Consider the following 15,057-nt stretch of genomic DNA (forward strand, 5'->3'; position numbering starts at 1 on the left):
AACTTGAAAATATTATTATAAGAATTGTTTCTCCTGCTTATCATTACTTGTTATTTTAAAATAATTAAAAACAAGGTATTACTGGAATACATATTTTCCAAAGGTGCTTAATGTGCTCGAAAAAATAAAATTTTATTTAGTATATATCTTGATGTTAGTATCATTTACATAATAAATTCTAAGGCTTTTAAAAAAGGAAGATGTGCATCTCTTATTCACTTGAAGAAGATAAACTTATTACAGAAGGAAAGTGAAAAATATGTAAAATTAAAGAGCAATTTTAACTATATCATCAAGAAAATATACATCATATCCTTTCAAAGATTGTTAGCATTTGAATAAGAATGCAAAGCGAAATGGGTATGGACATTTGAAGGTAAATGATAGATGGGTTCTGTGTACAGTTATTGAATGGAACTCCCTCTGTCAATATGACATGAAGACTAGAAGGTTGAGAGGCTTTAAAAAACAAGTGACTTCCAAAAAGAAATGGTAATCTCGCAGACTAGGGGATATATGGAAAATGCTGTTACAGCTACCTGCCATAAAATGTAAATATCTTAAAGTAGTTAAATGACCAATTGCTAATGCTACCACAGAAAAAGCTGGACAGCTGTCTAGTCTAAATTTATACACCTTGGTGCACTCTTTGCAATTAAATACTTTAATGCACACAAACAAGAAACCAGTAAAGCATATAGAAAAATGTTTTGGCTAATGTTTTCTTTCTCATGCAAATATGTGCTGTACATGTAATATAGTTTTGTTTGCTGGAAAATGCTCTTCTGTGTTTTAACAAAGTATTCAGTAATGGCAGGTTATATGTTGAGTAAAGAGCATGATGGCTATAGCTCTTCTAAATTTCTGAACTGAAAGTTTTATAAGATTCACTAGATGACAAAAGAACTGCACAAGCCAGTACCACATGTTAACTTTGAAATTTTGCTGAGCCCATGTTGAATTGTATTGACTGATGGACGAGATGACATACAGAATGTAGGTACCCTCATGATGAGCTAAACAGGGTTATATACTGTGAACAAGAGGGAAAGTATATGGTAGGCTGTGGTGGGGGTTTAGGGTATGTTTAACTAATTAAGAACATGAAATGTATTTCTTCATCAGGAAAATGATTGAACTGGCACATGCTCTGAAAGCCTAGGGGAAGACAATTAATGTAAAAGTAATCACACATGTTTTCAAAAGCATGCTTCATGACACATACTCGTAGAAAACGACTTTTGTGGCTGGGTTTTAGAAAAATGCATACATCATAGAACTTTAGAAACAAGATCTCTTTTGTAAAGACTTTTGTGTCTGATATAAAAGGGTCAATTTCAATAATTTCTTAAAGCATAGTGAATCTAAGTATTTCTTGATAAGACATGGGTCACTATAACTATAACCCCCCACCAAGAACCTGAATAATTTCAGTGATGAGGGTTATCCACTAAAAATAAGACAACCCAAGCTCCAAAATTATAATTTTTCTGCATTAAAATGCTATAATTTTAGTGAATCAACATATTCTGAATCTTTATGCTTAGTTTTACTGCAAGATGTTAAATGCATCATTACTTTGAACTTTTTCCAGTTTGTCATGTTGTAATTTGAATGTATTTGAAAAAAAATTTAAAAAAAATAGTGTGTTTTAAAACTTTGCTGAAGGGCTAGAGATTCAGCTAAACCAAAGACAGAGACTGAGGAAAGCAACGAGAAGATACTCCACTGTGTTGGCAGGAAATACTGACCTGATGTGTGTGGTAAGTGGGCCGGGTGAACTGGAGATGTTTAGCTATGCACTCAGGAGGATGGTACCACATCCTTGCTATCTGACTTCAGATCTCCAGATGTGTGTAGTTGTGCTCAGATTGATTAAAGAAGAAATACCACTTCGTTTTCCATTTCTTATATAACCAGCTATTGTTGGCTTCTCTTTACTATTCTCACCCATTGCTGAAAAAAATGTTCAAGTTTTTCTTCTCCTTATTTTTTTTTTGCCAACTTCAAACAAGCTAACAATACTAACTGAACAGAAAGCAAAAACACATTTTGAATACAACAGCTATGCCAGGAAAGAAAGAAAAATATTAAAATCTGAGGAGACTATATAATTTCTGCATTAAGATTTCTGAGATTCTTTTTTGGCACTATCAGTACATTTGGTAAGTTTGAAAAGCCATTCTGGTAACAGCTTAGTATATTAAAATGTTCATACATTCCAACTGTAAGTGTAAATTTAGCTTCCAACAAATAAATACTATAGCTGGTTTTGGTTTCTGTTGGTATTGTGAATTTCTTATCATTTAGGTTTAGTTTTTTCCCGATTGTTCAGTTGGTTGTAACATGCTCAAGTAGACTTCCAGTCAATTCACCCAAATTCCAACAGGAATTGGTTTATAAATTGGTTCCAACTGGAACTGGTCATTTGGAATTTCCAGCATGGGAAATTATTTTGTATGTGCCTTCATAAATACCCTAAAATTACAAATTGATGTGTCTAAATCTATGAAGAAAACAAAAGGTACTGTTATGTAAATGTTACACTTAAAAATATCTATATGACAGGGCATCTATTATCCATCTAGATTCAAGGGCATAATGTATTTTTTTTTTTTGCCCCTTACTTAGCATCAAATGACACCAGCCCACAGCACAATAATTGTGCTGTGCTTGCCAAGTTACAATGATTGGTTTATCCTAGCAGTGCTATGACAAATTGTCAACAAATGAATATTTTTATGTTCTTTTGGCAGCCTCAAAGCCTATGTCGGGAGTCATGGCTGTATCCCCCAGGTGAGCCTCGGTTCCTGTGTGGTTTATAAGTGTCCTGGTATGAGTCAGGGTAATCTTCTTCCACAAGAGGGTAATGATCTCGGCTATGTTGAGAACTGGAAGACAAGCGGTTCCTACTCTTCCGAGCTCTCTCATTGTGATAGTTTTCATCAGAGGTCATTAGACTTCGTCTTTCAATTGGAGAGTTCTCTGTGGAGTGATTGCTGTGCCTCATCCGCTGACTCTAAAAATATCAGATAATGTATTGATTAAATTATGTCAGCTTCATACATGTAAGCATATAAATGTAAACATATAACTATATTATAGATGTATGTTATATACATGTAAACATGTAAATGTATAGGACCCATTCAATAAGACATGACTAAATATCTGCCTTAATAAAGCATTTTGACAAACAGATGGTCTGTCCAAAACATCTTGTCTTATTTATTTGGGATACAATGCATGAAGGTGCTTCAGCACTGACAGCTTATGAACTTAATTACATAAAGCCGCATGACTATGCTTCCTATTGAAAAAGCAGAACTGAAAACTGGCCATTACATGGAACGTAATGAATTTAGTAAGGCCTAAGTATTTCACTTCTTTTGCAATAAATGGGGGTTATTTTGCTACTGGTGCATGAAGTTCAGAATAACATCTATTATTTTACTCCTTTCTTGAACTGATATTTGTCCTATTACAAGTCACACATTTGGTAGCTGAATTATAACTTTATATATTTACAAATATTTTATGAAACTATTTGTACTATCCATAAAATAATGTGTCTGTTGCTATATCCTACCTAAATGTTCTGCTTGCAGTAATATTCTTTAAAGGAGTATATAGTGTTATGGAATCAGCTAACTGATGCTTTTAAAAATCTTTGTTCCTTAACTGAGACAGCCTGCAAAAGTAATCTTCAGATATAAATTAAAATTTTCTAATATTATTAATTGAAAGTAACATCTTAAGACAACTATTTGTTGGGTCAGAAAATGAAATTGGACCTTTTTTCACTATGGTAAACAGGTTATCTGTATGTGTCCACTAGCTTAGGAAGGTCACCTGAGTTAAGGAATAGGATCCTGATACAACAATGGTCTCAGAGAATCTTCTACAAAGTCTACTGGGCTTCACATGGAAATTCAGTGAGTCACAGACCGTGCCATTCATCTCAGCCAGGTATCTAACAATTAAGTACCTATTATTACAGGGCAAAGTAGGGCACAGGATAAAGGTCACCACATTAGTGAAACTGGGAGAACCACTGTAGGTGGATGCCTTGGAGATGTTTTATCAAGTGTATTGTATTCATAAACAAAGTGTAATGTGATACTTATTCCCATATCACAGAGGCTTAGTGTCCCATGCCTCCATACTACATCCCAGTTCAAACCCAACACAAATTGCTCAATGGAAATGCTTCACTCTGATCAGCATGCATGGAGGGAAATAAGGCAAACTGGTGCATACACACATATATAAATGTTACAATCAAACATATCCAATCTTAAAAGAAATTCATTTCTTATAGCCATTTTTTTCTGTTTACCAAGATACAGTTTTGCAGCAAAGCAAAACAGTTATAATAGTGTTTGAATTTATCTGAGAGTTAAATTTACAAAAATCTTCAAGTATGGCTATCATTATAACCCATTAAAGCCAAACTAGTCATGATGCCAGACGGCTCAACTGACTACACGTTCTTCAGTCAGCTGGAGGTTGGCCATCTTCCAGCAGCTACCTGATAAATGGTGAATAATAATTAATCTAGAAAGGTAGGAATCATTTTGTGTCCTAATGCTTCTTGCTCTCTATCAGAGCAGCAAAGAAAGAAGTTCCTGACCCTATCCCATACTTCCCTAAAGGACACTTGTCATAGCTACTGACCCAGATGCACCCTAGCTATACCCAAGAAAACTTATTCTGTCTTGTGCAAGGCATAGAACAGTTCAGGCAGCACAGGGGGGTAGGTATAGTTAAGGAAATACAAAAGGCTCATCTGTCTCCAAACTGCCTGATATTTTCACTATCATATAATTTTTAAGAAGTGTCATGTGTAAGTTATGGACAGTTGCCCTGTATAGACATTAAATCTACCAAGAACTACTTTATCTAAGTAGAATCCATTTTAAATTCCCAGAGAGCAGTTGGGTGTTGGTGACCTGTCATCTTAGCTGCTCAGGAGGCTGATCTGAGGATTGTGGTTCAAAGCTCAGGCAGGAAAGCCCATGAGATTCTTATCTCCAATTAACTACCAAAAAAGTTGGAAGTGGAGCTGTGGCTCAAATGGCACAGTGCTAGCCTTGAGCAAAAAACTCAGGAACAGCCCAAAGGCCCTGAGTTCAAGCCCAGGCCCAGCACACACATACCCCCCCTCCCCAAACACAATCACAATTACAGAGAGGGAAGTCCTCCAGTAAGGGTGATTCTCTGGGCAGCTTCCTCTAGAATAGGTGAGTTCCAGTTTGGGTTAGTATAATGTGCTCCTATGGTTCCCTCCTCACATTGAGAATCATTCCTCATTCTTCAACTTAATCAAGTTCTCTATACAATCTGAAAGGTAAGGTTGTAAAAGTAATAAGCAAAACTGACAATACCTGTAACCCAGAAATTGCAGTAGGATATGGTGAGAGTGCTGTGGAGCCCAAATTCCTCCCCAGCAGTGGGGTCATGGGGGTGCTACTGGTTGTGTGGGTAGCACGCCAATATGCCTCAAGGTACTCTCCTAGATGTTCACACGCATCCTCAAGCTGATTCTCATCCAATATGACATCAAACATTTCCTGGAGATGACAAGAAAATCCATTTTCTTCCCAAACTAGAATTTTGCCAATGAAATCTCAAAGTCCAGACATATACTAGTTATTGCAAATGGGGGGAGGAGGGGGTTGATGGGAAGGGGAAACAAAGGAGGAGGCAACAATGCTTGATAAGAAATGTACTCATTATCTTGCCCATGTAATTGTAACCCCTTTATACAGTATTTTCACAAAAAAAAAATCTCAAAGTCCATATAGGGTGATTTGAAGGGATAAGTTAGCAGTTTCTCAAGTTAAAGTCAAGCAAGGTGTTCCAGTTGTCCCAAGCAGAAAAATCAGAGTTCATTAACTTATTTGAATTTTTCATTATTTAAGGATACAGTTGACTCTAAAGGTGTTACAGGAAAAGTACAGTGATATCATGTCAGTGTTCACCTATGTGTTCATATGTTCATGTGTTCACCTATGTGTTCATATGTCCCTAATTCCTAGTGGAATTCTCACTTCAGAATATGAAAGAAACAAGGTAACTGCACGAATGAGGAGTTTTAAAGGATTCAAGTGGTAAACTGCTTGTCTACTAAGTGCAGAAAATCTATCATTGGAATAAACATTTTCCAAGGTAACTATGTTGACTTAGATAATTTTCACAAGGCTTGTGAAAAAGATTTTATCTGCCTCTTGATAAGAAGCAAGGAAAGGAAGTTTGGGTTAATAATAGAATATCAGTCTAGTAATTGCTACTACCCTAAGCTAATTATGTGAGACAGTTTAAAAAACAAAACAGGTGAGAGCCGGGAGCCGGTGGCTCATGCCTGTAATCTTAGCTACTCAGGAGGCTGAGATCTGAAGATCACGGTTCAAAGCCAGCCCGGGCAGGAAAGTCCATGAGACTCATATCTCCAATAAACCACTAGAAACACGGAAGTGGTGCTGTGGCTCAAGCGGTAGAGCACTCGCCTTGAGCTGAAGAGCTGAGGGACAGCGCCCAGGCCCAGAGTTCAAGCCCCACGACCGACCAAAAACAAAAACAAACAAACAAAAAAAGGTGAGTGCTTAATTACAGAACAGGGGTGATACAAGGAACATCCAGTGTCAGTGTTTCTGTCATAAGGACTCTGCTCAGTATCTGTCCTGTAATTGGGAAGTTGTTCTTTAGGCCCAAAGGGAATAGAATGGCTCTTCTGTTATGGCTATGTGACTGGGAACACAAACAGGATATATTCAAAATACAGCCTCATTGGAGGGATACTCAGAAAACCTTGGCACTTCATACTTCACAAAAAGAAAAGCCAATTCACAGGTGTTAGCACACCCCATTAAAAACACGTGGGTGGTGGTGAATCTAATATTCAGTCACTGGATTGAAATAAATTTCCTCTCCCACCTCTACTACCATCCACCTGTTTTTATGAGCTCATCTGAACAAATTAAGAACCTTAAATTCATGGCTAATACCAGGAACACTGACATCGCTGGATAGTGAGACAACTGGAAGACGTAAAGTTGGAGGTGTCTCAGTTGACTCATTCTCTTTGGTGCTGAGAACAAGGGGCTCTTAGAAGTAGATGTCACCATAGAAACTATCTCTCCCCCAATATTTACCCTTTATTTTTAGTGCAGCAGATTGAACCCAGGAATCTAGCCAGGCTAAGCACATACTCTACCACTGAGCTACACCCCCAACCTACTGTTTAAATGTTTCATTACATCAATCTTCACTGAAATGTTTGATCCTATGTTACAATGTTTGAAAGTTCCTTAGAGTAGGAAAATAATAAGTGACTTCAGTCTAAACGGATTCATGTTTGAGAGGACTTAGTCAGTTCAATTTATATAGAAAAAAATCCTTTAAGAACACTTATCACTTGAATTTCTGAATTTTTTACATATTTTCATTCCTAAAATGTTTATACAATACTGATTTCATGCCAGGTCCGATGGATATCCAATGGCAAAAACAAACACAGCACCAAAAAAATAAAACTTCATTGATGTTAAGGAAGCATACAAATATTAAAATCAAATTGAGGGGATGGGTAGAGATGGGAGAGATGGGGGAGTTTGATGAAAGGGGCGACATCGATCAAGATGCACTGTACTCCCAAAGTGACATGTTGAATTGAATCCCTTTGTATAAATTCTTAAAGATAATAATAAAAAACACAAAAATATTAAAAGCCACAATAATCACATCACACTGGGACTTAAATTCAGAACACTACAGAGGCAGGACCACTTCATATTTAGATCCGTTAATGTTCTGGATCTAGAAGGAGGTCTAGAGAAACTTGTAAGAATCAAACTTATGGAAATGGAGAAATGATAAGAGTCTACCTGTAAGGAAAATAAAAGATAAAAGTGAAGCAGAGCCACAGTGAAAGAAAGAAACCATGTGGCCCCCAAGATGAGGGAAACATCCTTGGCCTCTATTGAACATATATCCTTACCAGAAGTCTCTTTTCCGGTAAAGTAACCCAAAGGAGTTTCTGGCCTCTTGCCATCATAGGCTCTTTTCTGAATTAGTTTTAATTTTCCACAGTCATAAAGAAAGATTTGATTCTGAGGGATGTCTACAACGCTCTGATGAAGAGAGTAATATTGGAGTACTAACTTGAGTGGAATAATTTCATCCCAAAAAGCAACCACAGACTCCGATGACACAGGAAGAAAAAAAGAGGAAATAGGGAAGCACCAACCAGATGAAACCACTCGGCTTGTGTCCCACAAATTCTAGACTGCTGTGATGTTGAGCCTGCTGTTTATGTTTGTTTATGCTGTTTGCTGAAAGATTAGACTGCACAGGTATCATCCAATAGTGTGGGTTTTAGGTCCAACAAGTCATTTTCTTGCTTTCCTAAAGTCTCAGATTAAAGAATCCTTCAGAGATTTAATCAGGATACATGAGGGTACATTGTATGCATGTATGGAAATGTTAACACAACTTGTTGTACCATTAATATATGCTAACTAAAATTTTATTTCAAAAATAAAATAGGAAAATGGGATCATATCAAGCTGAGAAGCTTCCGGAGATCAAAATAAACAGGCCTAATAGATTATATATAGAATGGGAGAATATTTGCAAATGGTCTGTCCAACAAGGAGTTGACATTCAGAATATACAATATACTCAGAAAGATAAACACCAAAAAAGAAACAAATAATCCAGTAAAAATAAAGGGGGTGGGTGGCTACACAGGGCTAAAAATGTAGCTCAGTGCAGAGCACCTGTCTAGCAGGCAGCAGGCCCTGGGTTCAATCCCTAGCAACATACACACAGAAAAAGAAAGGAAAAAAGGAAGGAAGGGTCAGGCACCAGTGGCTCATGCCTGTAATCCCAGCTACTTTGGAAGCTAAGATGTGAGAATCTGCATTCAAAGCCAGCCACAAGCAGGAAAGTCCAGGAGTCTCTTTATCTCCAGTTAATCACACATCCACACAAACAAAGCTGTAAATAGAGTGGTGGCTCAAGCGGTAAAGTTCTAGCCATGAGCAAAAAAGCTCAGAGATAGCACCCAGGTCCTGAGTTCAAGCCCTATGACTGGTACTACAAAAATAAATACATAAATTAATTAATTAATCAAATAAAGGACAGAAAACAAGCTAAATTTAGAACTAAGCAAACTGACTTAAAAATGGCCAACAAATAAGTGAAATAATGCCCAATCTCAATAATCATCAGAGACATGGAAATCTAAAACCACAATGAGGTGTTATTTCCCTCCAGTTAGAATGGCTATCATCAAAAAGGTCAAGACATGGCAAATGCTGATTAGGATGCAGAGAAATGGAAACTCTTAAAGCATGGATGGAATGCAAATCAATACAGATAATATAAAAAAACAGTATAAAGATTCCTCATGAAAATCGAACTATATTATGACCCAGTAATTCCACTGTTGGGTACATACCCAAAAGAGATAAGCTATCAATGTCAAAAAACAGCTTGTACCTCAACATTTATTATTATTATTAATATACATTATTATCACAAAAGCCAAAATATGGAAACTATATGCCCTCTGGTGGGTGAAAATGTGGTACATTTACACAATGGAATACTACTCAGCTATAAAAAAAAATAACGAAATCTTGTTATTTTCATCATTTGGTCAGGGTACATTTGTATGCATGTACAGAAATGTCAATGAAACCTTGTTGTACAACTAATACATGCTAACTAAATATCATTTAAAAAGTGAAAACAGGATAATGGAATCATATCAAACTGGAACTGGATGGAACTGGAAAGCACTATGTTGTTTAAATCAAGTTAGACATAGAAAGAATATGTGTTCTCACTCATTTATGGACACTACTCAGTCAACCCTACAGAAGTATAGAATAGAATAGTGCACACTAGAGACACAGAAGGGTAAGTGTGAAGAGGACAGAAAGATAGTTAAAGGGGACAGGAGAGGCAAGGGAGGGAAGGAGAAAGAAGAAGGTAGTGTAATGGATGATCAGTGGATGGGCATATCAATGTATTATGTATGCGTATGCAAAGTATGCAAATATTAAAGTGACCCCTATGAATTTATACTAATAGATGTGCTAATAAAAATGTAAATAACAACAACAAAGAAAAAAAGCAAGAAAGGTAAAAACAGGAAAGCAATGCCAATAGCAGAATCTTATTTGAGGTTTCTATCTACTTGGCTATTTTACATCTTGTACTCTCAGTACTATACCCACAATTACATTAGAAGCAATTTTTTTAAAAAGCACTTCTCTTTGCCAATGGATAGAATATGTATACACCAAGTATGGCTGTTTTCTTAAGTCCAATCATTTCTTGCAAACTATGCTTTTGTATTGCTAAGAGAAAGCTATGTGGTAGAAGATGGTTTGAAATTGCTTTTAGTCTTCCAAAGACACAGTTTTAAAAAAAAAAAAGCAAATTTCAGCAGCTTCACAATGAATACTCACATGGGCATCTTATTTTCAACTGGCAAGAACTTCACACCAGCATATCTGTGATAAGTTTTCTTTCTGTTTAGGAAATAACACAGCTGCCTAGACCAGAGTGCTAACAAATCAGAAGGAACTTAAAAAAAAAAAAGTTACACAAGAAACTAAAAGAAAAAAAAGTCAATGGATTACACAAACCAGCTTTGGAGAGTTTTAAAATAAATAAATAAAATATTTAATATTTACAAATAAATAAATAAATAGCCAACTCCTTGCCATGATGGAGATGATATGCAGAGAGCTATTTAATCACAAGAATCCTGGGCAGTAAACAATTCCCACTCAGTAACACTATTGAGAACCCAGGCTAGGGGTAACAAGAGATGTTTTCAAATCACTGTCACAACCAGCTGAAGTAGGTGGAAATGGTGTGGCTGCCAAAGTAAATAAGTAGCAAAAGAGATGTCAAAACAAACTATCAAAAATTCAGGCATAGCAGGTCTCTGTTCTGGACAAGAACTTAGAGAAAAAGTAAAAACTAAAGCCCTATAAATAACTAAGCATAAAAAAACATGTAGACTAGAGAACAATCATGGCAAGGAATAAATAGAAAAAAACAGAAATTTTGCAATGTCTTTTTCCAATACTTCATTTAACCACGTGACTGGCTCCTAATTCACGGAGTAAGACATGGCTGTCTTTCCTAGGAAAGCCAACTTAAGGTGACCAGCCCTGCTGGTCTCCCTAGGAATGGGAGACAGGGAGATGTCAGTGCTAAAACCTGGAAAACCCTGAGCAGATTGAAATGATCATTCAGTCTTGCTGTCCTTGCTGTCACAAGAGGAGATGCAGTGATTTTTAGATCCCATTCTGACGAATGATGAAGGTTCCGTTTATTTAAATTGTTTTGGAAGAAAAATTAGGAAGAGGAATTGTGTGAGTCATCCTTAACAGGCATGAAATATATATGTATACATATGTATATAACTTCATAGCTTAGAGGGGGCAACTTCATTAAGACTAAAGTTTTTATCCAGGAAGCTGTTATTGAATGTTTAGAAACTCATTAGCAGTTTCGACTTAAAGGCTTTCTTTTCTTCATTGCTACGTATTACCTAGAAAGAGGATTTAATACATACAAACTGTCTTATGTTTTTGCTTTTCTTTACATTGCTTTGTTATACACAGAGAAAACCCTGTGTGGGACATTCTTCCTATTTCTAAGTGGAGAAAAGAGGTAATATGGGTCTGTACACTTCATCTCTCTGTGACTAGAACACGGAGACTGAAACTGTCACCACTGAAAAGAATGATTCGTCTACTGTTTAGTAAAATAAAATGGCTGAATGGCGTAATACACAATGCTAATTATAAGACAGCCAGTCGATGTTCCTTTTATTTTCAAATTGCAAATATATGCTTTATTAAATATTTATATATTAAATATATTTATATAAGTGTATTTTTCTTAATTGTTCAGAGTCAGCTGCACAGATTTGGAGACCATAGAATTTCTACAACGAATGGCACACAAGTCAGTATTCACTGTGGGGGTTCTTTGAATTATGATTCAACATGAACTAGTTTTTCAGTGTTGTGTAGATAAGTGAAGCTTAGCACTCATTTACTCATTGAGCTTTTCTAATGCTGAAGCTGGCCTTGATTATATATACACAAATGCATTTACATAAATATTTATATATTACATATATTGTTGTTACCAGCATATGTGTGTATGTGACTATCCATCTATCTACCTATCTATCTAAAGTTTTTGAAGTCTTGAGTACTTAACTCACTGGTCAGGTGGTGATAAGAAACTTGATTTTAAGTTAAAGGTTTTTGTTTTGTTTTAAAGATCATGGTTGTCTTATAGGGCTAAAGGAATATTGACTAATACTGTGGGGCTTTAGCAATTGGTTCAGGGAGTTTCCACTTAATGAGCTCACCAGGAAGACAATAAAGTCTCGCCACTAATTGATAGGGAGCAATTAGTGACTTTGATTCTTTCTACTTCATCTCTTATGACATTCATTCTGAATGAATGTGTGAATGAATGAATGAATGTCATGTTCTCCCCACACACTTCTATCCTGTCCATGTCTTATCAAATAACACTTGCCAGTGTTATCTGCAGAAAAGGCACACAGTGTTTTTAAGTTCATACCCACAATACCTTATATCATAGCACTGGCAGGATAGAACTGTCCTGACCTCTCTCTGTCCTCAATGGGTGCCCAGAAATGGTACATAATTTCCCTTCATCTAAGAGAAACTGAATTTCATGTGGCTTTGTTTCCTGAAATGAATTACTCCTTTTTTTTCAAAATGCACCAATAGGGAGAGCACTTCAGATAGGTAAGTGAATGAATCCACAAGATTGTCAATAGTTTAAGTAAAATTCCTTGAAAGGGAGAGTAGAAAATCACAACCGTGATGATTAGAAACTAGGCACCCTCATTCTTTCATTCCCTTCAGAGCTCTTGCATTTAATAGAATAAATCTGAGTCCTTTCATCATTGACAAGTGAAGCAGGCTAGAAGAGAGCAACTATGGTTACTGTAATGTTGGTTTTCAAGGCTGTCCTTGAGCTGGATTCCCCTCTTGCAGAAAGAGCGATCAATGTCATTTTATGCACACAAAAAGCCATCACCCAGCTCAGAGAGCCACAGGACCAGCATTTGGTAACACAAGCCAGCTTGTAGCTAAGCAGGATTAAAGGATTACATTTCATTTATATATTCAATTGTCTATCTGCTTTTCTCACTGTGCATTATGCAGCTCTTGTTACCATAGTACTGGGGCAATGTGAACTTGGCCTTCTTAAAATGCACCACTCTCAACTTGTCTGAAGAGAAAAATGTACCAGAACCTGGTAGCAACCAAACAAATTTACAATTATGGTGCATAGATGGTATGGTAAAGCACCATCAATCTGCTCATATTAAGAAACAGTGCATGAGATAGGCCTATGGGGCGCAATTCTATAGGCTAATTTTCTTTCTGCATCCTAGCAGTCCACCCTCCCAGCCATTAAAAATGGTCACAAAGTCATTGATATTGTCTCCTTACATTGAGATGAGGGTTACGTCCCTCTGCTTGGATGTGGGCAGTCTCTGTGATTATTTTGATGAGGAGAATACTATGGAAATAATGCTGTGTTGGTATCTAAGTCTAGGTCTTAAGAGGTTGGATGCTCATTCTATTCCTATGGAAGAGACCTCAGGAAAAAGCCTGAGAAGAGCTGGATGGGTCCCCCTAAAACTCCCAAGTGGTCATGTTTGAAGTCACTATGTTAAGGACATAGTAATAGATAACAACTTGTCCTAGAGCAATGGTACACCTTCTTTTAGCTAGCTAAATTAGGTCTGCCTCTTGCTTCTACAGAGCTTGGCTGGATCACAGCTACTTCCATTGTTTCCAAATTGTCTATGGCTGTTCAAAGGTATTGAGTGACTTTACAAAGAGACCACTTGGCTCACAAACCTAAAATGTTTACTAACTGTCTCTTTGCTCAAAAATATACTGACTCCTCTCTCAGAAAAAGACTTTCCTGACCTGGAAAAAACTATATTAAGTGAGTCCAAGAGAGGCAAAGGATGAGTTTTTTTCTCTTATAAACTTGTAAGTACATTGGGTGGTATGAAAGCGTATACAAATGTATTAACTGAAATATGGTAGATTCAAGGAAGAACTCAAATAGGGAAAGTCAAAGTTCAGCAAAACAAAACAACAGGGAGTGGGCATTCAAAAGGGGTGGGGTCAAAGGGAAAGAGGGATAAGAAGAGGGAAAGAATGCATATATATCCTAGAAAATGAAGAAGAGTTGTGAAGGAATGGGTAGGGGAGGGATGGGTGAGAATGTTCAAAGGGTGACACTGATCCAGGCATATTGTATTCATAAACTGCTTTGTAGATAAATTCTTTTGTATAACTACTTACTGATCATAAAAAATTTAAAAAGAATATTTAGAAAAAAGCCTCTTCTATCAAACCTATTATTCCGTCTCCAGGACAATATTCAATCACTAACCTATTGCTTCACCATGGACAGTCTCACTAGACTAGGACACAAAGATCTTAGGCTGATTTGGAGCAAAGCATATCATCTTTGGAAAGCCAGCTTCCTCATTTGTAAAATGAGGAGACTGGAATGGATCAGACTTTCTCTTGAAGAGTTCCATGAAACATTAACCCCCTAGGATGCTCTGTGGAAAAGCACATCTGTAGTCGCCCTATAGAGGAAGCAACTCATGTTGCCTACTTTAATGGGAAGATCAAATGCACATTAGCATGGTCAAGCTTCTGCAGTAAAGAAACCAGACCCTTGTTTACCTAAGTGTTTTCTCAGATGTTTTTGACTTCAGGGCTTTTTTTCCAAACCACTTGCTGTCATTATAGCAAATCCAAATTGCAAACACACATACTTTAGGAAACTCTATACTGGGTGATCTTTGCAGTCTCTGTTTTGATCCAACAGTCCCCAAGTCTCTTGAACTCATTCAAGTAACTACAAAGCATTTAACTTTTCCCCACTGTTCTTGTAGCTGTCCCTTCCAGAAACTGTTGCCTTTAACAAAGTCTTTGTGATCGG

General features: G+C 36.8%; 1 protein-coding gene across 1 annotated transcript in view; it reads right to left on the bottom strand.

Annotated features, from left to right (window-relative positions):
• Window positions 1-2,730: 2,730 nt before the first annotated feature.
• Window positions 2,731-15,057, bottom strand: part of Cacnb4 (calcium channel, voltage-dependent, beta 4 subunit) — a 272,822-nt gene continuing 260,495 nt past the window's right edge. The window contains exons 11-13 of the mRNA XM_013027230.1: window positions 13,255-13,335; window positions 5,388-5,608; window positions 2,731-3,019 (exon numbers count right to left, since the gene is read on the bottom strand). Coding sequence (XP_012882684.1) covers window positions 2,759-3,019; window positions 5,388-5,608; window positions 13,255-13,335 — 563 coding nt within the window. The 3' untranslated portion in view covers window positions 2,731-2,758. The remainder of the gene's footprint in view (window positions 3,020-5,387; window positions 5,609-13,254; window positions 13,336-15,057) is intronic.

The sequence above is a fragment of the Dipodomys ordii genome, unplaced genomic scaffold (genome assembly GCF_000151885.1).
Source record: "Dipodomys ordii isolate 6190 unplaced genomic scaffold, Dord_2.0 Scaffold5, whole genome shotgun sequence".
NCBI classification, from domain to species: Eukaryota; Metazoa; Chordata; class Mammalia; order Rodentia; family Heteromyidae; genus Dipodomys; species Dipodomys ordii.